General features: G+C 39.5%; 1 protein-coding gene across 3 annotated transcripts in view; it reads right to left on the minus strand.

The window, feature by feature from the left end:
- Nucleotides 1–23,510, minus strand: part of FAM171A1 (family with sequence similarity 171 member A1) — a 90,061-nt gene continuing 66,551 nt past the window's right edge. For all 3 annotated transcript variants that reach the window (XM_065832229.2, XM_065832227.2, XM_065832230.2), the window contains 4 exons: nucleotides 20,966–21,142; nucleotides 7,284–7,400; nucleotides 4,713–4,827; nucleotides 1–4,046 (listed from right to left, as the gene is read on the minus strand). In XM_065832229.2, coding sequence (XP_065688301.1) covers nucleotides 2,354–4,046; nucleotides 4,713–4,827; nucleotides 7,284–7,400; nucleotides 20,966–21,142 — 2,102 coding nt within the window. In that variant the 3' untranslated portion in view covers nucleotides 1–2,353. The remainder of the gene's footprint in view (nucleotides 4,047–4,712; nucleotides 4,828–7,283; nucleotides 7,401–20,965; nucleotides 21,143–23,510) is intronic.

Genomic DNA, 23,510 nt, shown 5'->3' on the forward strand with positions numbered 1-23,510 from the left:
TTAAAGAAAGAAACCACTGCAATTTAATAGCAACAATCTCACTTTACAAGATAATAATGATGGAAAACTTGCAAAGGAATCTGAAAAGGAATGTAATTCAAAATGACAGATTTAAGACAACAGAAAATTGAAAATTAAATAGCATAATAATTCTAGTATGCAGAAATTTTAACCAGAATGTTTACTTGATGCAGCATACTGATCAATAAATGACACTGTATTACCACCATCTGATAAATACTATTCCTTTAAAATAGTATTCTTCTGTTCAGCGATCTTGCGCAGACTGACAATAAGTAACCTGGACCCCAGAGCCAGTTCACACATGGTCAGTAGCAAATTTCCTAAATAGAACAGGAAAGGACCTGGAACGTATGTGATGACTAAAACATAACTTACTGCTAATATGGTGATATCAATATTCAATGCACTCCACAAATATTATTTTAGATTTAAGACATATACCACTTCCAAATGTGAATTAAAGCAAAACAGAGGTGATGTGGCTTTGTGGATGGAGAGGAGCACTGGACTGGGAACTAGGAAATTGGGATTTGGTTCCTGGCTCAAGCTCGGACTCCCAGGTAAGACATTCAGTAAAATGGAAAATACAACACTGGCCTCCTAAGAAAACCTTGAAATCTACTTAAAAAAACAGCAATGAATCTGAGTCAGGGCTTATTATTAAAAATGAAATAGGAACTATAGAACACTTTCTCTAATCATTTTAGAGATCACGTACTAATTATTAAGCATGACTGCTGCTAATGCTGTGTAAAAAAAATTGAATGATACATGATAAACTGAAAGTAGACAAAGGATTCCACAAGAGTGGATGTCACACGCTTTCTATTCTTTGAACCCAATTAATGAAGTGAGAAGTGTGCAGTAAGTATGAGTACCCACAGAAATCTCAGAAAGAAAATTGGTCCCACAGGAAGCATGATTCCATAGAGAATTTTGGTGATTCCAGGATTTCAGCAAATAGTTACGTATTTATCAAGATAGGGAGGATATGTTTCTGAAAAGGGGCCTAAACTTCAGTATCAGCTGAAGTTCATGAGAACTGCATAAGAAAGTGTGTCACTAAGTCACACAAGCATAAATATGCACAGCAAAAGTGAAACCCAAGTATTTTTCTTATTAAATAATATAAAATAATGTGGTGACCACTAGAGGAAAAAATTCACAAAGATATTTTTTGCAGTTTATTTTCAATTATAATTTTTGGATAACCAAGCAGCTCTGTAAAGAGAAAGCACAGAAGAGTCACTCTGGCACTTTTGGATAGTACATTTTTTTTTCCCAAAATTTTTCTAGACACATTCAGTCCACTTGCTCGGTCCATAGTCCATTTTATATGAGCATGATTAGCTCCTATGATTCCAGAGGAAACTAACAATATATACAGTCAATGAAACTATCTTCTTGGCTACTCTGGGCCCTTTAAAATGTCTTCTAAGTCTATCCTGGCTAAACAGAATCCACAATATACATGATAGCTACAGAATACACTGTACTGAAATGAGAAATGCTCAGCACAAAATGGGACTCTTGGCATGCAGCTTAAAATAAAAAGTAGAAGTCCAGAAGTTTATAAAATCCCAAATGGGGTCAATTAAAAGGAGTTAGCAAAAGAAGGGACTGTTCATTGTTACTGTAAAAAAGGCACTTTGAGTAAATGGGACCAGAACTGGAGGAATCTTAGTCGACATAAAGTTCAGTTTGGTTTCATAAAAAGGCTTCAATGCTAAGGGATGCTACTCAAGTTTCCTGTAGTTTTACATTAAAATAAATTGCTGAGTAGTTTACAGTAAAGGACATAAAATGTTTACAACCAACTTGTAAAATTAAGAAAAGCATAGTATAAGCAAAATATTACTAAAAGCAGCAATGCATAGCCTTTCATTGAGATAATGCACAATTCTGGACACCATGTGTCAAACTCGTTTTTAACATACTTTCAGTAGCATTATCCACGTAAAATTGGCCTACAAAACAAAAGCTTCACCAGCTCCCATTCATTAGGAGATTGAGGTCACAAACCACCCAAAACAATTCGTCAGTATTTTCAACATCCTGGCTGACCAATATAAAGTATATGAAATAACAATCACACTCTTTGTTCAGCTATCTCACTGGAGGCAGCCATTGAATCAGAGGAATGATTTTAAATCTTTTCTAACATTTACACAGTAATGCATTTAAGTTCTTTCAAATGTTGCTCACCACAGTTTGTATTTTTTTCTTCTCTCCACAACAAAAACAAAGGAAAAAAAATAAATCAAGCACTTCCACAGAAAGAATATTTGGCAATTTTATACACCACAGAATGGTGGATTTTCACAATAGCTCACTTTAGATTGAAAGTCATTAGTGGTCTTTCCTCTCGTTTCTGCCAAGGACTCTTCTTATCTTCACCTTGGTCATCTTCCTCATCCTCCTCATCATCTTGACCTGATGTTCCATGTTCAGGACTAGTTAATGGCTCTGGTTTGGTATCCCCAGTTCTTGTTTCCTCCTGCAGGCTGGGCAGCTGCACACCACTCCTCTTACTGGTGCCTTCTAGTAGGCATCGTAGAGCATTGTCCTCAGGGCTACACACTGCTGTTCCACACTCACTGCCACTTTGGTCCATGTCATCCAAGTACACAAGCTGTGTGTAAGCTGTGCTATCCGAAACCTTCCGCTCCCTCTGCCGGTGCTCTTGCTCTAGTGGGTGACTCTGTGGCGCAGACAGATGATCTCCTCTTCCCTTTCGGGCAGATTTTGGTTCATTCATGTCAACACCAGAGTCCAAACTGGCATCGTTACTCCCGTTCCTACCAGCTCTTTGGAGATCGATGTATGAATGTCTAACATGAGCATTTGAACGCCCATCTAGAGAAACAAACCATGCTCGAGGATGAGGCAACGGCTTTCCACCTCCTAATTCCATCAAAGCCTTTTCTGTAAGAAGCTGCACTTCACTATTCATTTGAGCCAGGGATGCATCATTAAGTGAGGCAGGAATGGAAACAGATTCAGACATGGAAGCATTTTGTTGACTCCACTCCACTGCACCTGCATCTTGCAAATGCTGCTGAGATATTGCTTGGGATGCTAACTGTTGGGGTTGCAGCTGTTGGGGGGGGTGTGGAAAAAGCCGCGCATGAGGGTTAGGAAGCTCAGCCTGAAGTCTTTCTATACCAATCTGCTGGTCAGCTGGGACAACCAGTGGCTGGCTAACAAAAGGGTGTTCTCCTGGCAATTTCATATAGTGACCTGGGATGACCAATGCAGGCAAAACTTTTCTGTAAACACTGTCGTTGACTTGGTCAACAGAATTGCAGCAGATTAACTGACCTGGTCGAGGGAAAGATGTAGGTCTTTCAAGGTGATCAACTGAACGAGACATCATACAATCAGTAGGTCTGCAGTCCAGCAACTCTTTCTCAGGGGCTGAAGGTGGGGGGTATATTTGTTCCTGAATATTGTATTTACTTCCAGTAGCAATATGGTTCATAGATACTTGAATTTCTCTCTCTTGCTTTTCAAATAAAGGCTGAGACAGCATAGCATTGTAGCTTCTCCTGTACTCATCTTTGACAGGCGACTCATAGCCTTCAGCTGTTTCTGTAGGTTTTCTTGGCTTTAAAGGAAAACTATCTGCTGATTTGTGGTAGTCTTTTCTTAGAGACCCGCTGGGAGTCAGGTCATCCAAGGAAATTCTGCTCTTGTCTTTCTCCTTGTCAGAGAGCAGTTCCTCTCGGGAGCTGAACTCCTGGGAAGTACTGAATGAGTGTTTGAGCATAGGCGTGTGCATATCTGCTTCTGCACTAGGTGATACCATCTCCATGTGGACAGCACTGATTAATTCCTTCGCACCTGAGTTTTCAGTGTGTCCATTGCTAGCAACAGATAGCCCGCCAGGAAATTCTGACTCACGACGGGAAAATATTAAATTTATGTGGGACATAGAAGTTGCTTGATCCTTCTTAGAAGTGTCCAGTGCTGTAGAAAGTTGCAATTTCTTATGATGCTGTCGTGGTCTTAGACATTTTCTTCTATAAAAGTCAGTAACAAAAGAAGTTACACATTTATGACTGTCGTACACAGACACAAGAACAGCAAGTGTGTCTTAATGTGAGATTTTAAAGTAGTGATTAATATTAGGGGAACTGAGCTCTATTACATAACCTAAGAATTAAAAGCTTATCCCAGAAGTGAAATTAAAATTAAATAATAACTAATGTCAATTGGGAAATATCCCAAGCACCAATTATAAATTGGAGAAAATGTGTGATGGAGGCAAATACAGAATCACACATTAACATACACTTGCTGATAAAGTTTAACATTCATTTTAATATAAGACTAACAAAAAGATTACCTGTGAATGCAGCACAGGCACAATGACAGAGATCTTGGACCTATGCCTATGTTTGATAGGAGGTTTTAGAACCTCTTACAAGGGTAACACAGGTACACGTGTGTGTGATTCATTCAACTACCATCTTACCAAAGGAAGGGATTGTATGTACTGCATGTAACTGGGAACATATGGAATTAGATTTCACTGTTTCTTCTTAAAGTGCATCCTTGCTTTTCTTTTTCTTTAACTTTTTTCCCCTCCAAGTAAAAATATTTCAATACAAAATCTTTTAATTTCATGAACACAAAAAAGCTTATATTTCTAATATGAATGAAGTAACTAGGACAGTGAATCTTACCTGCAATAATACAAAAGGAGACACAGCAAGACTAGAAGTATGAGAGCCATCCCTCCTAAAATTGCCAAAAGAAATATTGTGTGATAGCTGGTAATGTCGTGTGCTACAACGGGACCTGGAAGGCCAGAAAAGAGAATTTAGACCTGTAACAACCTGCCAACAGGGAAAAGGAACAACACTTTAATCAAAGAGAGGGACATCTTCCCTTGTTATCAGGATGCTAAGTGAGCAACGCTGATGCTCGTAGCCCTGGTGCCTATTGAGCAGGCTACCTCTGGAGAAGGGAGCAAGTTGTGGATAAAGCATGTGCTGGTTTTCACGACTGCAAGTCCAAATAGATCATTCTGTGGAAAAGCAGTTAGTTTCAATGGGAGCATGCATCAGTGAATGCTGCCTTTCAGGTCCTGATGCTGACACAGTGTGCCAAAGCTCTCATCGCTGGAGAAAAGCCATCACAGCATCTTCCAGCACTGTAACGTATGTAGCAGCACTGCGGTCAACAGCTTGTCTTTAACCAGACTTGTGGTGCTTTGCACTAAACAGTACAGACAGTGCAGTACAGGACTCACTGGAAGATGTGTTGGTGCGCTGAAGTCTCAATCAAGCCAAGCCAAGCAGTTCTTCAGTAGCTTTAAAAAACAGGCCACTAGCAAAACAGTGTTGTATCTCCAGGTTTCAGTAACACTTAGCAAATGTTCTAACATATAAAGGAATGCATACATGTGGACAGCATCTGTTCACAATTATGCATGTGTAACCCTGTTGGTTTGTAAAATCCTTACCAGGATTTTGAAATAAAGGACCAAATTTTTATCTGCAGGCAAGGAGGTACAGCACCAGCTGACAGAGTAACATGCATGTACTGTGAAGACCAGCAAACCTGGGCAACATTAATGTTCTAAATCACGAGGTTTGTAAAACCTAATCTGTGGATGTTGAGTGGTCTGTAGAGCCACTGCTAGGAATACAAAGCTCATTTTTGTCCATTTTTTTGAGATAATAAATCAAATAGATTGAATGAGGAGACAAAGTAAGCAAAAATACATTAACCGGATGAAAAAGAACATCAAGTATATTGCATTTGGGAAATCTAAGTATTTATACATTCTGTTCCACCACTACCTTTACATAATTGATTGATACTGTTGCTTCAGGACATTATGCAAAAAGAAGAGATAAATCACTTGAATTTTTAAGGAAAATGTTGTTCCCATTGCAACAAAGTTTTGGGAACCCAGATCTTGCCATTAGAAAGAAGAAAAAGTAAAATATAAGTAGAAATTCTGTCATACAAGTTAAAAAGCAAGAGCAGATAAGCCTGCTCCTGTTAAAGAGATACAGGCCTTCTAGTCTTTGAGTTGTAGGTACAATTTCATGACTTGTGTAACTTCCTTGCCCTTGGGACAGAACTGTGCTGGGAAACATTTGACTCAGAGCAGTTGCTTTTTCTTCAAGTACAATTATTTTTTAATATTCCATTAAATTCAACATGATCACTTATTCAGATCTGCACCTGCATCTAAACTCTGTTCAGCAATGCATCGGCTGAATATTCCAGCAGTTTCATTTAATATAACCTCAAATAAAAAGCTTTCAAATCATAAAACAACTTCATGGCATATACAAGCAGACTTTAAAAACAGTGCTCAAGTTAGAGTTTGTTTTGTCGGTCAGATATAGTTTATTTAGCTTGTACAGCCAAGGCAAGAATGTTTTCATTTCTACTGTATTTGGTTTTCATCCAGAAAACCTAATAAAGAAAATCTGTAAAAGGAGGAGTTTTTTGTTTGTTTGACTCTTTAAAGAGGTACCTCTGATTATTGGTTGCTGGAGAGCTAATATTAAGAAATTTGAGGCAGCCATAGACAGAAAAAAGGAAGAACAAACTGCAACATTAATAACCTCCACAGGCACAGAAGTGCATATAAAGCCCAGGTCAAAGTGATTTTCTACAATGATGCCAAGAGGGCTGCAGATGGCAAACAGTCAGCTCACCTAGCAATGCCACTCTGCTAATATACCTCCTAGAATGTCTACGCTAAGTTATTTGTGGTGTAAATTAATCAGTCACCAAGATGATGCAAAGCATCAGTCAGGGCAAAACGGGCATCTTCAGTTTAAAGGAAAAAAACTACAGTCAATCAATCCATTAGTAAACGTCTGACTCAGGATGGCGTTGGTCTTAGGCGAATCCGTTTCTTTGGGAGTTTCTGTACAGAAACCTCACAGCATGTATTTTTCTACCTGCTGAAACACCAATACGTAGATGTTATAACCCCCCTCATTTTCTAGCAATGGCTCTACCGGGCAGCGGTGACATAAACGCATCAAAGTGGGAACACTTTAAAAAGTTTCCCATTGAAATGACCCAGAGGTTTTGAGCACAAGGCTTGCCCCCCACAATCCCCAAAAGATTTTAGCCTTTTACTTTCAGATTTCTGTTTTCTAATAATCCATTATGGATCAAGCTGTCGCATCTCAGATGAGGTCATTCTGAAAAATAGAAACATTATATATGAATAAATAATTACTGAATGATAGCAACATCAATAAAATTCAATTCTATCTTACCTGGGATAGTAGGTGACATAGCTGCAACCCAGTAGCCCAGCTGAGGTGCAATGTAAGTCCAAGTCAACTGATTTCCCTCTTGTTGTACAAGGCCCAAACTACTCTTCAGCCATGTCCCTGTAAATAAACAGGTTGTAGGAGGGTGTTACAGATACACCCACACCTTCCTCTGCAAACAAGCGGAAATGCAAACAGTAACTTAACCTATAATGTGCTATAGGGGTTGCATGCATTGCTGTGAAGTGGGAGATGGTGCCTTTTTGTCACCAGCATCTCAGGGCTCCCACAAGCAATCATCCCCATGGTCTTCTCAGCAGCTTTGTACACAGAAAACATTTAAGATTAAATAAAACATACGGCTTCAAAAAGCGTTAAAGAAAATAATTAGATTAATTAAATAACAGATTCCTGTTTTGTGAAAGGTTCTCTTGAAGCTGACCACATGTAGACAGCCCACTTAAAAACTGTATTTAAAGAGACATCACTATCTCCCAGACCACACACGAGTTCTGCACATCACCCTTCTACCAGCTCTGGCTGTCAGCTTCTGGAAGACTGAAGAAAATACTTCCTTGAAATGTTGTTTTTCCTATACAGAAAACAGGCTTATGAATGCTACTGCCAATAAATGCAAAATTAAGTTGCACCATCACTTTGATTCAGCAACATCAGTCATTCAGAATATGCATACATCCAGGAATACTGATTGGTAATGGATGATGAGGTTTTAAAAACATGTTTCTCAGAGGAAATATAATAGATTTTTCAGAATTATCAAATGATCATTTCAAAATCAGTAAGACTGATGATTTTACATCTCTGTGTTTAAGTTACCAAAACTCTCAAATAGGCCAGACTGGCAATCTGTACTAGTTGAGAGCTCTTCTATTTGCAGAAGATGCATTTTGTTGCAAGAATTGGACTACAAAAAACCTCTACAACTGAATCAACTGTTTGCCTCAGATTCTGTGGACGTACAAGAAAAAATTCACCTTTGTTTCTGATATATTAAATGTGTAGTATGGCTTGTAGATTGCTCCATCTTTCCTCTCTTTAAAAGAAACACGGGATTGCTGTACCATGCATTGTTGAGAATTAAATAATCAGATTACAGGTAACAGATACAGCTCATGGGCTGAGTGACCAGTTACTCCAGTCTGGCAGAGAAGTGAGCGGAGGGCAGGGAGTACTGGCCTGGACGCCCAGAGCAGCTGCAGGAAACCAGCCCAGCACCAAGCGGCATTTCCCGAAGCTGCAGTCCTGGCTTGGCAGCACCAGCAGGTGCCCCGACAGAGGGAATTAACTCACCACGGAGCTTCCTCACACACTTTGCAGCAAGTGCAGCTGATCTGCACAGAGAGGGGACAAACCCCTCCGCACTTCTGCAGAGCAGCTCTGTATTTCTGTGCAAAGGGGGGACGGAATGCTGCATTTACCTTACTCAGCTTCCAATGCTCACTTGAGAGGCAAGTTACATCTTGTACTTACGATTCCCTTTCCTTTAAATAGTCTCATGCATCTAATTCCTGAAATGGTGCTTTTGATCAGACATCACTCAGGACTAAGCACGAGCGTTTGTGGATAAAAGTCATTTGTACACTTAGCAGTGAGTGCACAACACACAGAAGAGAAGCTGCTGTTGTTTTTTTCTTAATACCACTGAGCACCTGATGATTCCTCTGTGTTTCTTTGATTATCCATCTGTTCAAATCCTGCACATATGAGAATGGCTTTTCTGAGTATTTATTTTCTCTCTACGACTGATTTCTCCTATGTAAGTACACCCTTAAAGTCCACCATCTCTGGCTAAATAATAAACCCATTGGAATACAGTGGAAGTTTGTTCAAAAAGACCCTGTATTTGAAACCAAACTGAATTTGTGGGCAACAGGGGTAAGGAATTACTGACATATTTTTCAGTTTTCCAAATATCATTTCCAGTTTGTATAGGGTAGCAATAATCTGTTATTTCATGCAGAAAGTCACACAAGACAAACCATATGGATTCACAGTACGAAAAGACCAAAACCTGTGTGCATAGATTTGCACTTTTGGGATCCACAACTATCATACCAGAACACCTTGATGCAGCTGTTAGCTTTTAGGGCAGCATTAATTATCCAGAAGAACAGAAGGGAATTGTCCACAGCTATGTGTGAAGTTTCTGGAAAAACTAGACCCATTTTCTCCTCCAAGACAGCCACTTGCCCTTCATGTTTTCTACCCATGCACTTTTGGGGAAAGTGTCACACTAATAGCCCTGAACTACAAGCTGAAAAATAGCCCATAGGGTCAAAACCCAGTTCTATTTTGTGCCTAAAAGGCCATTTGGTAAGAAAACTCCTGTAAGCTTAAACTTCGCTTCCCTCCCCCATCCCCTACAAGGTCTGTGGAACAAATAATCTTGGCTGAAATACTGGGACTGAGAGAACTGCTGCTTCAGACAGTGAGCATATGCACCAAGCATTCAAATACCGGGAAACAAAACTTTAAGACTGAAAAATAAAAAAGTCCTGATTAAAGAAAAAGAATGGAAGGACCTTCCATTTTACTTTCCATACTTCCTTTACTGTGTCTAAACCCTTTAACTTCACACACAAACACATGCAAATGTAATTATAGCAAAGTTCATTATCATAGTTGTCTATATTTACAGTTACCTCCTTGAGCAGCAGCTATTATTGATTCCCTCACTAGGGGGAACTTGTGTCCAGCTTGCCTTATTCACATTACACTGCATTCTAACGAACACAATCCTCCTAATGCCTCTTTAAAAGCCTTTTGCTCAGTAATACTCTGCGTGCATAATGCAGCGATCAAGCAGCTGCAACAGAGGCTGCCCTCTTATCGCTGTGAACAGAGCTCAGCTGCCATCCTGCCAAACAAGCAGCAGCAGAGATTGCTCATATTTTAGCAACGAAAGGAATCCCTGGAAGCGAACAGCATAGCCTACTGCACTAGGGTAACCAGGTTTCATGCCTGTCTTCTGCTCATTTAGGGTACCCATTTTTGCTAACTACTGGATACGCTAGAGGAAATGTATTAGTCTGTATAACACTAGGGAAAAAATGAATTCCCTTTCTCTGTTATAGACAGAGTTTCAAAACCAGAGCATATTTATTCGATATTGGTCATCTTCAGACAAGAGTTATGAAGCTTTTGTTGACTCTGCTGTACACATTAGTATGTGATGACAGCTAGAAAAGAATTATGTTTTAAATAGCACTGTTCAAAGTTTCTTTATCAGGACAATGCCAAGTGTCAGTTCCTGGGACCCACAGGTGCACAATCTCATCAGCTGCCCTTTTTGATACCTTCCTGTTCCTTTCCTACTTTCCTTGCCTCTTATACTTCCACCATCTCTTGTCCACTAATAAAACAGAGCATCCTCTCACGTGGTGAGATGAAGAGAATAAAGAACTCCCTCCTTCACAACAGCTGCAGCAAAACAGGTTTGAGCGGAAACAGTTGAAACAAAGTCATGTACTGTTTCTTGTGTGATCGAATAGCCAAAAGCCAACATAGTATTACTGGAGGGAACTGATGTGCCTTCAGTATTGTGCAAATCCATCAGGGTGTTTCCAGGTGTCTCATATTTCATCCTTTATAGTTTCTAATACCCTGTTCACTTTCCAACTACCATTAAAAAACAAGCAGCTTTCTTGTAGCTTCCTACGTGCTGTAAAGACTATTGTTGGACTTTCAACCGAGCAAAACCCAATCGCATAGTACTCACTGGCTATGCTCCTAGTGTTTCAAGAGTAAGCAAGAGTTCACTGTTATGCAGCCTTGAGAATGAATTCCCTTATCCCATCCCAGATTCTTCCTTGCAGCAGGAAACAAGATGTTTTCCTGTTCTAAAAATGCAGCTAATTACCCTCACATACTTGCTCCTGTAAGCAAGGGAGGAGACTGAGGGGCAGTGAGTAAAGAACTTATTCCATTTTTCTGTCTTGCCTATCCAGTAGCCTGCAAATGGAGTAATGGCAAGCAACATGACTTCTTTTTCTGTGCAGGCAAGATTACAACTGCAGAACAAAGCAGAAGATTTAGGAGCAAAGAGAGGTCTCACCTCCCTGCATGGCCAAGCGTTATGATAATTTAATTCGTTATTCGCCAAATATCCTATAACATCTACTTCCTCCCCCCGCCCATGTCAGCACAGTCAACTAGCTTCACTGCTTATTAAGTTTTATACCTGATGTGCAATAATTGTTAAGTAAAAAGCAATATAGGATTATAGATATAAAGCAGTACAAATAACAGGATGTAATGGAACTGATCATTTTTGCTCAAGAATGATTGCGTAGTTCCAAAGAAAACATGTCAATGCATCTTTGGAACAGAAAGAGCAAGTTCAGTATAGTTTGTAAGCACTGCATGATTTGGGCCAATTTGCCATTAATTCTTAAAGAGTGTCTGGTGCTTCATGGAAAACTTCTATATATAGAGACATTCTTGCTTATAGATCACTTTTACATTTCTCTTCCTCCTTTTCCCTTATTACTGCTCAGTGGAGCCAACACGCTGATCCAGGATTCAAGTCTGGGGAGCTGTCTCCTGGCTCAAACTAATGGCAGGAGGAGAACAGAGAAGTTTCTTAACTCTTTCCTCACCAAAATTCTATTTAGTATTACTGACTTCTTGGAATAAATGCTGTCACTTAACAAATTTCTTCTTAAAAAGCACATAAACCAGCTACCCAGCACTCTCTCGTATATGTAACTTAAAAGCACGGTAAGAGAACTACCATCATTAACATAACAGAGAATATAAAAATGGGTGTACTTTAAAAGAGGTACAAATCAAAAATCAATCAGATAAAGAAAGATGAGCTCCATCTGTCTCCAAATATAGCCAAATATCAGAGACAAGTTGAAGACTTCAGCAGAGCAGGAGAAATAAATTCTGCTAGAGAGAATAATCTTAATAAACTGCAGTAACTTCGATGCTGATGAAGGTGCTTATTTATCTCAGGCAGCTTTTAGGACTTGCCAACGGGGGTGAGAGGAGGTTGTCATAAGTAAATTTAACAGCAAAAGGTTTGCAGACTAAATCTATGTTTAAACACACATTCTGCACTAAAAACGCCTTTCTGTAATTTAATTTAGTTTACTTCTAAATCAGATTCAACAAAGGCACTTCCAGCAAGGAGCATCCAGATGGGCAGCTATTGCAGACAAGGCATTATGGATGGAACAGCTATTTTAGGCTATTTCCCTGCACAATCAGGTCACTGCATGTACAGCCAGTCTGCCCAGCAAAGAGACGTCCTGTTATCTTCAAAGACACTAACTCTTCAATGTGACAGCTTACTGGATCCACGCAGCACATATGGATCTGCTTCTGCAGTCTAGATGCACGATGCCTCCGAATAAGACATTCCTTCCATATTTTAAAGCTAGACCTTATTACTTTAAACTAATCTGTAGTGAAATCCAGGGAATCGCATGCCTTTCTGCCTTCCATGTGTGTGATGGTGCAAGCTGATAGCCCCATGCTGCTCCAGCTCCAGCACAGGGCAAACTTGCCCTTGGCCGATGTGAGGCAGGACTGATTCTGCTCTGGAGGGCCACCTGCTTCAGGCCAACTGCTCTGGAGAGACGTGTGTGGCTCCTGTTGAAGTCAAGGAGACCAATTCCCCTCTTGGTCGTGTCTGCTGGCTGCGAGGGGAGTTTGCAGGATGGCACCCCGGCACAGCACTCGGGTCTCTGGGAGGACGAATAATGCTGCTTCCTTCACATTGAACTTGCAATTCGACTGTTTCAGAGCCTTCCAGATCACTCCTGCTGCAGTGACTTCTGCTGACTTTGATTGTGTATTCTTCCTATCACTGATAGAACAGTTCTGGTAAATGACTGTCACAGGACTGTGCTGTAGCCAGCAGCTTCCCCTAGGGACAGTCATAAAGTCTAAATATTGCTAGTGTTCAAATATAGGGTAGCTATGGTGGGTTTTTTCCAGAAATTACTTTTACATGTGAGCTTTTCTTAGGAAACTCTTCCACTGATCAAATACTGTTTGCTTTTTGTTTTGTTTTGTTTCTTTTAACGGGCGATAGGATCATCCAATCCCACTCAAGCAAGGAATCAAAATTGTGCTATTTACAGCATGAATTATTTCCATCCAACAGATTTGACAAATAAGAGGATTTAATTAGCCAGAGAGCAAATTAAGCATAATCCCATTATATGAATTTGTTTTCATTCACAAGATTATCTTCCCTGGACAAAAGAGTTTTGGAAAGAAAAGAAAGATACTTTTAACCATACTACTTCATAGCATAGATGTTTTCAATAAATATTCCTCTATAGAGTCTCTTTTCTTTCCGCATGGATCTCTTCTGTGATGTCTACAATGTCTTGTAAAATTGCCCTGCTTAGGCAGAGATTCACAGTTAAATGGCGATATACATGTCAAAAGGAATGAGGAAGGTTGTTATCAGACAGTGTGGGACAGCAAAGGATATTCAAAACACGTAAACAGTGTTTCTAGAAGTAATTGATCTAGACAGTTCAAAAGACAATGTTATGGAGAGTTAATCAAGGGCAAGTTTGTGAAAATAACTTCCTAAACCATGTTCTGACATACACAAGTAGTAGCTTTTCATTTTAGGAGTGGAAAGCTGCTTATCAGATTTCTTCTTCCAACCAAAAATCACCTCTAATCTGCATCAGCATCTGAAGTTTTACTACAAAAGGATGGGCTTTTGGTTTTACTTCTGTTCATTTTCTAAAAAGCTAAAAGCCACTGAAATTAGAAGTTGAAAAAGCCTTGGTAGGGATTACTTGCCTCCTCCCCCAATACACATGGGTTTAAACATTCATAGTATTTAAGTTAATATTACAATTTTGGTTTTGGAGTTGCTAGGCAACATCAAAAAATAAATGTCCCTGTCCTGAGCTCATACCTTCATTATTCTTCCACTCAGAGAATTTGTTACACAAGCCTTCCAGGGCTAAATCCTGCTACTGTTTTAGCAGCACCACCACTATTTGGTGTACTGTAAGCAAAACACACGCCTTTAACACAACACCTTGAAGATTTTTGCAAGGAAATCTAATGGTTCAATTTATTACTAGTGTCTGAGAAGTTCTGTAGTTTTATCTATATCTCCCATTTTTTTCTCTTAAATCACCTGTCAAGTACTTAACAAAAGAACATGCCAGTTTTCATTATTTAAAAATGTGGTTATGCCTGGGCAGAAGGCAGGGTGCATTGTACAGAGAACTGCTTGCATTGCTTTGGTCCCCTCAGCATTTCTTTCCAGAAAGAAACAGAACAGACTTATTAAAGAAAATGACTTCCATATGTAATTACTGGTTAGTAATTATATTTCAGAAGGGAAATCTCGGTTATGCTTGCTGGACCACTACCCCTGGTTACTGGTGTACATGACAGATACTACCTTTAATATTCATTTTATCACATTAATAATCACATTAAGTTAGACGAAATTATTAGAACAAATAATAAATAAAAGCATGACACAATTCAAAACACTGCACGCCTTTTCCTTCATTTGGCTTCGCACCACACTCATGTTCAGTTTCTATTTTTCAATCCTCGAAGCGGAAGGAGACGCACATTGAGATTTGATCTACCACCCAAGGCCGTGGAGAAAGGTTGTCCCAGGTCCTCCTCAGCTTCTTCCAGCTGCACCCAGACACTTCACACTCCTGCTCTATGCACTCCTGCCTGTATTGCCACCAATCTCCAAGTCCTCTCCAACTCAAGCAGCTGTACGAAAGCAATAATAGTATTTTCTCCACTACTTGAATTTCGACGTCTACCTCTTCTCACCTTCTACTGCATGGCTTCTGTAGGTGGAGCTACAGGCCTGTCTACACGACACAGTGTAGAGTCTGTTCCTCAAACCTGCTCCCAGAAGCCATGCTATTTGTTCACAGTTTTATTTCCTTGACTACATAGTAGGGGGTTATTTGCATGTATCACTACACTTTGGCATCAACCCAATTCCTTCAACGTCCTCTTAAGCTCCACCATCATGCCATACCATGTCTGCTTTGCCACAAACAGAACTCAGATGGTGTATGAGGCGGAGAGGATCAAACAATCCATTCACATCACTTTCACATGTATAAGCCACAACATTGATTTTAAAAACAATGTACATATTGACAAACAAGCACAACTGCCTCGTGTGATCCACTACACCTCTCCAGAGGAATCACGATAGTGAGAACATACCTCAGTGAGCCACACTGTGAAGCATCGGAGGAAGAGCTTCTGTTCCTCTCAGTGCTGAGGTCTGTCTACTATTCTGCAATTATATCTGCACCTATTATGTAGGCATCGTATATGGCAAAAAGCTGGGCTTGGTAACTGCCATTTCTATGGCAACACATAAAATCTGAAATTCTTTGGGAGCAGTTAGTTAAAAATCTGTATTCCTCAGTGTAATTAGTATTTAAGAATTATTTAACCTTCACAGCTGAGATAAAAAGGAATTCAAAACCAAATTGTCAAGGAACTTGTAAGCTATAGAAATAGTGTAACTATGAACTTTATGGAGACCTGGTTTTCTCCTTGAAATTTGCAAATAAATTGCTATATTACCAGTGAATCTGATCTAGGATCAACTGTTCCAGATCTGATTACACTAAATTCAAACTTTTGGAGGCAGGGAATGTATTTGCCTGAACACGTCCATTTGTCACATGTAGAAAGCAGTAAAATCCACAGAGGAGTAAGTGTGTGAAGTCCCAGGCCATGTGTGCAGCTGCGCGTAGTCCACAGGCAGGCCCTCTATCCAAGTTCAGAGGCATGTGCTCATACCTAGTGTCGGATCGAGCAACGAAATGCACAAGTTTTTGTTAAATGATTATTTTCTGTCTGTTATGTAGTGTGTGAATGAACAGAATTCACAATGATAAGGAATATGTTTTATTTTTAAACTATGAAAATAAAAGTCAATCTTTTCTTTAGGCAGCTTAATATTGCTACCACATGGAAGCTTAAATCACAGACTTCTTTGCAAATCATCATATTGATAAATAATGTGCAGTGAACGAAACAGGTAGATGTACAGTACCGTGCTTACATTTTCTGCTCACAGTAGCTGTCACTCTCTCCCCATAAACACTACAAACAAAATCAAGCATCATTTCACCTCCATGAAACACAGCAAAATGATTCTGCAGTCAAGTTTAAGTAGGCACTGATACTGTTTGTAGTAAGTATATCCTCATGACTTCTTTTGAGCACAGAAAATATTATCTTCATTTTGCTGAGGAAGGAATATCAGGAAATTCTAACTCTACAAAAGTCAATGGAAATTTTACCACTGAAGGCAGCATGTCACCCAGAAAAAGTAAGCACCAGACTTTCAAATGTATTTAGAAAGCTATTACGGCATTAAATGCAGTCACAAAGCACTGACCAAGCACAGCAGAGTGTAAAAAGTATTGTGCTTGATAAAGCTATAAAAAGAGTTCCCAAGATACTCATATTCTGCCATCACTTAACATTAATACATGGTTGAGATTTTAGGCACTGGGGAAACATCCTCCCGTGCAAAGAAGTTAGTAATTTAAAGACAACGAGGTCATGTCAAACATGTACACTAAGTGTTCAAGGGGGAGGAAGAACTGAGAAACAGTACTCTGAACTTCATTTACACATAGTGCACAAGAAATAACACGTTTTAAGGAGGAGGAGCAAAAGGGTGAAGGTTTAACCCCATCCTTCCACACTTCACTGCCACACAAGGTTGAAAACAGTGTTGAAAATATTTTCCTATTATTTGGTAGGATTAATAAACTTGCAGATGCATCAATATTGTCACTGAAGAATAAATTCCATTTCCATATTATGCACTCTGGAATATTTGGTAGTATTTTAAAGTCCTTCATACAACTCTAGATGTGGATCTAAAGGTTTTGGTGCAACCTAATGCCCTCCATAGCACATGGGCTGAAACTGAGGCCTTAAAATGGAGAACACTCCTCTTGCAGTTTTGCTCACTGACTCCAATGAAAAACAGACACCTTAACATAAAGCATAAACCGTTTGAATGGGGGCTGAGGAGAACACAGCTGAGCAAGTGCTGTGTTATTCAGACCAGCTGGTGAGAGCTGGAAATGATACAGGAGGTACAAAAAGTTTCCTTTCTACTGGGATCTGTAGTGTTCATTTCTGACTGAAGAGGACAAGGCTAGAAAGAAATCTTGGACAGAAATTTGGTGTGTGAGAATAGAGAGATAAATTGTATTGCTGTAAATCCTACTGACATCAAGGCAAATACAGGGAGGAAGTCATGATCCCAACCATCTGTTTATGGATAAAGTTTTTCAACCCCTTCAGGTTTTGACAAAAACAAGACAGCGGTTGGGAAAAAGAAAAGCCAACAACCCAGAAAGCCCCCTGAGTAATCCTGAGTATGAAAATGAGAATCTATATCTCTTTATGTTCAAACCTTTAAGTGTATACTATGAAATAAAACCACTCTTCCACAGTAGTGTGAAACACAAGATATGGGCACGTCAATAGCACGGAACGGTTAAGTTGCATTTTAATGTATACATCTCCATAACATCAATGCATCTGTGCTTATTATCACCAACACTAAGAAATGCTGCAGAGAAAGGTGCTGGAGTGCATCTCCAGCACAAGAAAAAGGTTGGATGTATTTGTTTATCCTAGAACTTGTCCAGGGCATAGTTAGTTGCCTTTCATTTTATTAATTATTCAAAAAGGTATTACTGCTTTAATTTGCTTACTGTGCACGCAAGATGGTAAGTTAGTTTTGCAATGAAAAATCTCATTTGGAGCAGTATAAAATAAATATGGCAGATGATGTCAGCCCGCTACTTCTGGCTGGCTGATTCATTGGTGCCACTGGAACCCCCCCAGCTTTCAGCAGACTCTGCTGCTTCTCCCCCTTCTCTCCCCAGTTCTCTCACGAGGACAAAAACTGGTAATGAAAATACAGATTGTTTATGGTAAACATCCTAAAAAGCCATTAATTATATTTGGCCACGATAATATGCAAATATACATAATTTCTGTAGAAACTATGAAAATCTCTGCACTTCCGATCAGATGCCACTGGGTTTATATTAGTGCATCATGAGCTCAGCAAAATGTATGAGATTCTAAGGATTAAAACATAATTCTAGTATGTCTGTCCCTTCTCCGCTTCCTCCCCTAAAAGTGAGAAGTATTTCTGCTTTTTAGAGCAGAAATTATACTTCATGCAGTAATGATGACAACCACATGGATTCTAAACAAAAACAATGGCTTGCATGAACAAGCGCCCACTGTACTGCTAACACGCTGAAGAGAAGCGCTGCATTATTGTCTGGTAATACACTCAGAGTTTTCCATCTCTGGCATTTACTCAATTTTCAGATACAAGTGTGAAAATTCAAGCCACTGAAAATTTATTAAGAAGAAACCGCAACATAACTAGCACCAAAAAAAGCAGCTCCTGAAATGAAAGACAAAATCAGAATAATGAGGTTAGAGGTCCTGTCCTGAGAAGACACAGATCTGGCAGTGCAAATGGGTTACAACAACTTGTTTGCCAGTTCAGGATTTCTCCAGCATGGAGACATTCCAGTCATCATCCATCCTCCTCCCTTCACAGTGCAAGCACCACAGGGATGGGGAATGACAGGGTACCACCACGGTCACGCTACATATGGCCAGTTTGACAGCCCTTAGGGTGCTAATGTGGCCTGTGCAAGATAAGAGTGGTTGCTCCACTTACTAAATTAGGCTACTCCAATTTAAATTGGTTGGGATGTGGCCAAAATTCTCCTATAACTGGCATGCTGCAAGTCAGGGCTTAAATGCATCTTTGTTCAACATCTTCGGCTGCACAGAAAGATGCTTACTTCAGCTGAAGTGTGAGCTAGAGCCTGAGCTTAACATCTTCAATATCTTCCTCTCCATGACTCGTGAAGCTAAGTGGCCTGACAAAACCCCTTTTTGTTTAGTGGTCCTCATGTCTTCCCCTCCCAACAACACACGTGCTCCAGCAGCTTGTAGCGAAGCAAACAAGGGTCAACTTGTCTCAAGCTTGGGAGCCTGAAGCCTGCAAAACTAAATTAACCGATCCATATCGATCTACACTAACACGTACTGCGCACAATAGGGTAGCTAGCTTTTTACACACAACAGTGGAAACCATATTCCATAGTAAGAGAGAGTTTTTGTGGCCCCACCACAGGGGCATGGAAGTTTGGCCAGAAATGAAAAAGCTCCATACTCAAAATCAGAGCCATTTCACTAGTGGTAACAGCTACAGCTGCAACACTGCTGACAGGAGGGGCTGGGGATGGACTGCTTCCTGTCGAGAAAGTAAACCTGAGTCAGTCTTCCCCATCTTTTTTTGAACAAGGGAAAACAAAATAGTTTTTAGAATCACAAATCAAGACTAGTTGCAGGAAGTATGTAGGGAAACTTACTAACTGGCTATCACAAGAAAAGTGTCATTTCCACACGTAAGGGAAGCCCCAAATCCATTCATTGTGCTCTTTTTCTGTTGTTCAATTTTGTATCATATTCCAGTTTATTCTCCATTAAATCCTACTGCTTTACTCTCTAGTACAGCCACCTTCTGACAAAAGACTTATAGGCATGCTGTTTGAAAATACATCACCTTTTTCAGCAAACAGAGGAAGGAAGGAAGCAAAATTGTCATTTCCTCCTTTACCTCTCTCTTCCCCCCTCCCCTCCCTTCCTCCAGCACGCTGGTTTCATGCTGGTTGCTTTGTTTATACAGATGCACATTTCTGCCTCCCTTTTCTGCCTCTCTTTCTCACAGCATCTACCTTCCTCACCTTCCATTCTTCTTTTCGCACTTATTTTCCTTAACAACCTTCTAGTACATATGTCAGAGGGCACAGTGCAATAAATGAAGGGGAATCACCAGAACAAGACTTATGCACACCTTAATCCTTTACACTTTCGAGGTGTAAAGAAGGCCAGCACAGTATACCAGCTAGCAATGAAAAAACAAACCAAAACAAAAATAGAGAGCCTGAACCACATATTTCTGGAGAAATTCCTGTTTACAATAGCAAACATTACCCTGAAATGTAAAAAACAGAGTGCATTTTGCAGCTAAATTGATTAGTCATTCTGTCCTTTCAAAATATTTCATGAATTTTGCTTGCTTCTTTACTTAAAAAAAATAATTTACATTAATTTTCCTTCTTGATAGTATTAGTCAATCTCAAAGTGATTTACAAAGAAGCCAGTATTACGTTTCCTATCTGACAGGCAGGAAACTGAGCTAGAGACAGGAGAGGGACCAAAGGTCAGACAGCTGGCTGCTGGCAAAGATAAGGCGAGTTTCTATTTCTCCAGACTCCCAGTTCAATGTCGAAGTGAATATATCTCTCTGCTTCTCTGTCTGTGGGTAAAATCAAGTCCTCTCAAGACAGTTTTGACATAAAATATTTAATAATTGCAAAATGGTACATTTACAAAATAATTTTCTCTAGAAGTCGCACATAATGCTACTCAAGTATATTTGCATATATACCATGTATTACTTGGTCAATAAAACTCAGTCTTCTCTCCTTTTAGACAGAAAACAGATTTCTGTACACTCCAGTGAAGACCTTACTATAATAACATAATCAATGCAGTGAGATATTAGTTTCAGACAAACGAAGCCATCTCGGGAATCACAACAAGATGTTACCTACCAAATTTTTGGTCAAACCTCCAGGCTGGAACGTGTGCATTGTGCTTCAAGTTGCTGTTTGCTGGCAGAGGCACTGTTACATAGATGGGGCCATTCACGGGGATTGGAGTCCCATCGCTGTTGAGGAGATGAACACTGACTGCAGTGACGGGGGTGAGGTCGTACCTGGTGCTGTTTCCTACCGAGAGAGCAAATGAACATTGAGACAATGACACAGTTTCCCAGAATTTAAGATACATCCATGCGGTTCAACAACACAGTACTGCACCAACGTATTTCTCAAGGGATGGTAGTAGTAATCCTCCCTGCCTTACAAAAATTCACAATAGGGAAGGTACACATGCTTCTGTATTTTTCACTTAATTTTGGAAGGAAAAAGAGACAAAACTCCTCAGAATTTTAAATTCTTTGGATTTTGCAAGAGGTGCCAAACTGAAGACATGGAAAATAACCAGAAGTAACTTTGCATGTGGCTTGTTTGTTCCAGCATCTATTCTGATGCACATTTTCCCCGGGTTTCAATGCGAGTGTCACTGTTGTACAGCTGACGTGCAAGGGACACACATGCTGCTTTGATCTACTGAGGGGCACAATCTTCCAGAGGGATTTAAGTTGTGAGAAAACAGGCACTCTGAAGATGGCGATAGAACAGAACTGCAAAGCTAACTGAAAGAAAAAAACAGAAAAATAAGGTTTGGAAATACAGCTGCGGTGCAGGAGAAGGTTGCCAGCCTACCCAGGCATTTGTATATTATTGGCTCCAGTGGTGCGCAGTATCATCCCCTTACAGCATTAGAGGAGGGAACTGGTGGGGGGAAAAGTTGTTTCTTTATTCCTGATGGTTCAATTCACTGCTTCTGCCATTTCTGTCAGAGTGATGCTTGTCCTCAGGTCACTGGACTTGGGCTATTAAGTTTCTCAGGCTGGTATCAGAGAAATAAATTCCTGCTGCTAAGTATCTTAACCTGATCACATTTTGGCATATATAAATTCCTAATGACGAAAGGTATAACTTCAGATTTTAGAAACATTTAGATTAATATCAAGGATTAAATTGTTTCATATTTTACTCATTTTTACAGATGTTAGACAGATATGCTTTAGCAAGACAATAATGAAAGAAAATTCAAAACTTTCAATATCTGAGTTTTTAGCCCCCAGAAAAAGCATTCTGATGGTGAAACACTGTTTGCATCTTTTTTACTTAAGATGCACTAATACTTTGCTCATTACTGGGCTGAGCAAGTTATATTAGAAGATGAAGAAATTTCTGAAATACACTGATCTCTGGCAAGAAGAAATAATCCATTAGCCACCTTGCACAGTATGCAAATGCTCATTAAAATGGTAAGTTTTTCTCCCTTCTGAAGGTAAATTAAAATCAATGCTTATGAAACTCTCACATGCTACAAAACTGATAAGCACATGCACAGATTAGATGGGAATGGACTTGAATAAATGTCAGCTTTCATTTATTTCTTGTGATTTTTGACATCAGGTGACCTGTAAAGAGCTCTAAACATAGAGGAAAATGCACCGTGACTCAGACTTCACTCTTTCTAAAAAAGAAAGAAATGACCTACAAAACCAGCAGGAGTAAATGGTTATTGGCCAGCTTGGTCCATTGCTGCAGATGATGGAAAGTTTTGTTTAGTTTGGTTAAAAGGACAAGATTTTGTGAAACCATTCTACTGCTCTCCAATTGGTGATTAATAGAAACAATAAGCTAACACTTTACAGGCTTGTCAGTACTTGCAGCTAAATTATTTGATTTTTTAATGTTTGGAACATGCTGATTCATGGAATGAATTTTCACTGCTCCATATTACTTCTTCAACCCTAGCTGGGATTTTGTGAAAACAGCTGAACTCACAGAGTTTTAGTTAAAGCAACTGTAAAGTCACTCTGGACAAATACTTGCCAGAGAACTGAGCTGACTGAAACAAACGGGAGGACCTCTCCAAAACTGTACAGGCATTTAAATAAACTGCGAAAGAACAGAGAAATAACTGGGGGGATGAGAAGTGGGAGAGAGAAGTGGCAGTGTTCAGGAACATGCCAACATTTCCCATGCAAATTAATGCCATGGGTTTTTTAAAATTCTAAAATTTGTACATAGTTTTCTTTTTTTTCTCTTGAGAATAGAAATATTTAAAGAATCCCCAGAAGGTGGTGATCTCATTTTTTATTCCTTCAAAAATGTTTCAGGTGAAATCTTCACTGAGATGCTTGGAGATAAGAAAAGGAAGTCAAGCTGAGTTTAGGATTTTAAAGTTTCATGTTTCCACAGCAGGAAAAACTTTTACTGAAAACAGAAGACATTTCACCTATCCTATAGTGCATATACAAATATATTGTATTTGTAGTCTATATTATACCATACTGAATACTACAGTATTCAGAAAGCAAGGCTCTTGTCAGTCTCTTAAACTCTATTTCTTTGCCTGTTGTTCAGGTCTTTTATAAAATACTTCTACCTGAAGACAAATTACAGTCAAATCCAGGGCCCCCATGCTCAAGTAGAAAAGTTTCCACCTTGTAAGCAG

Source organism: Patagioenas fasciata, chromosome 2 (assembly GCF_037038585.1).
Source record: "Patagioenas fasciata isolate bPatFas1 chromosome 2, bPatFas1.hap1, whole genome shotgun sequence".
NCBI classification, from domain to species: domain Eukaryota; kingdom Metazoa; phylum Chordata; class Aves; order Columbiformes; family Columbidae; genus Patagioenas; species Patagioenas fasciata.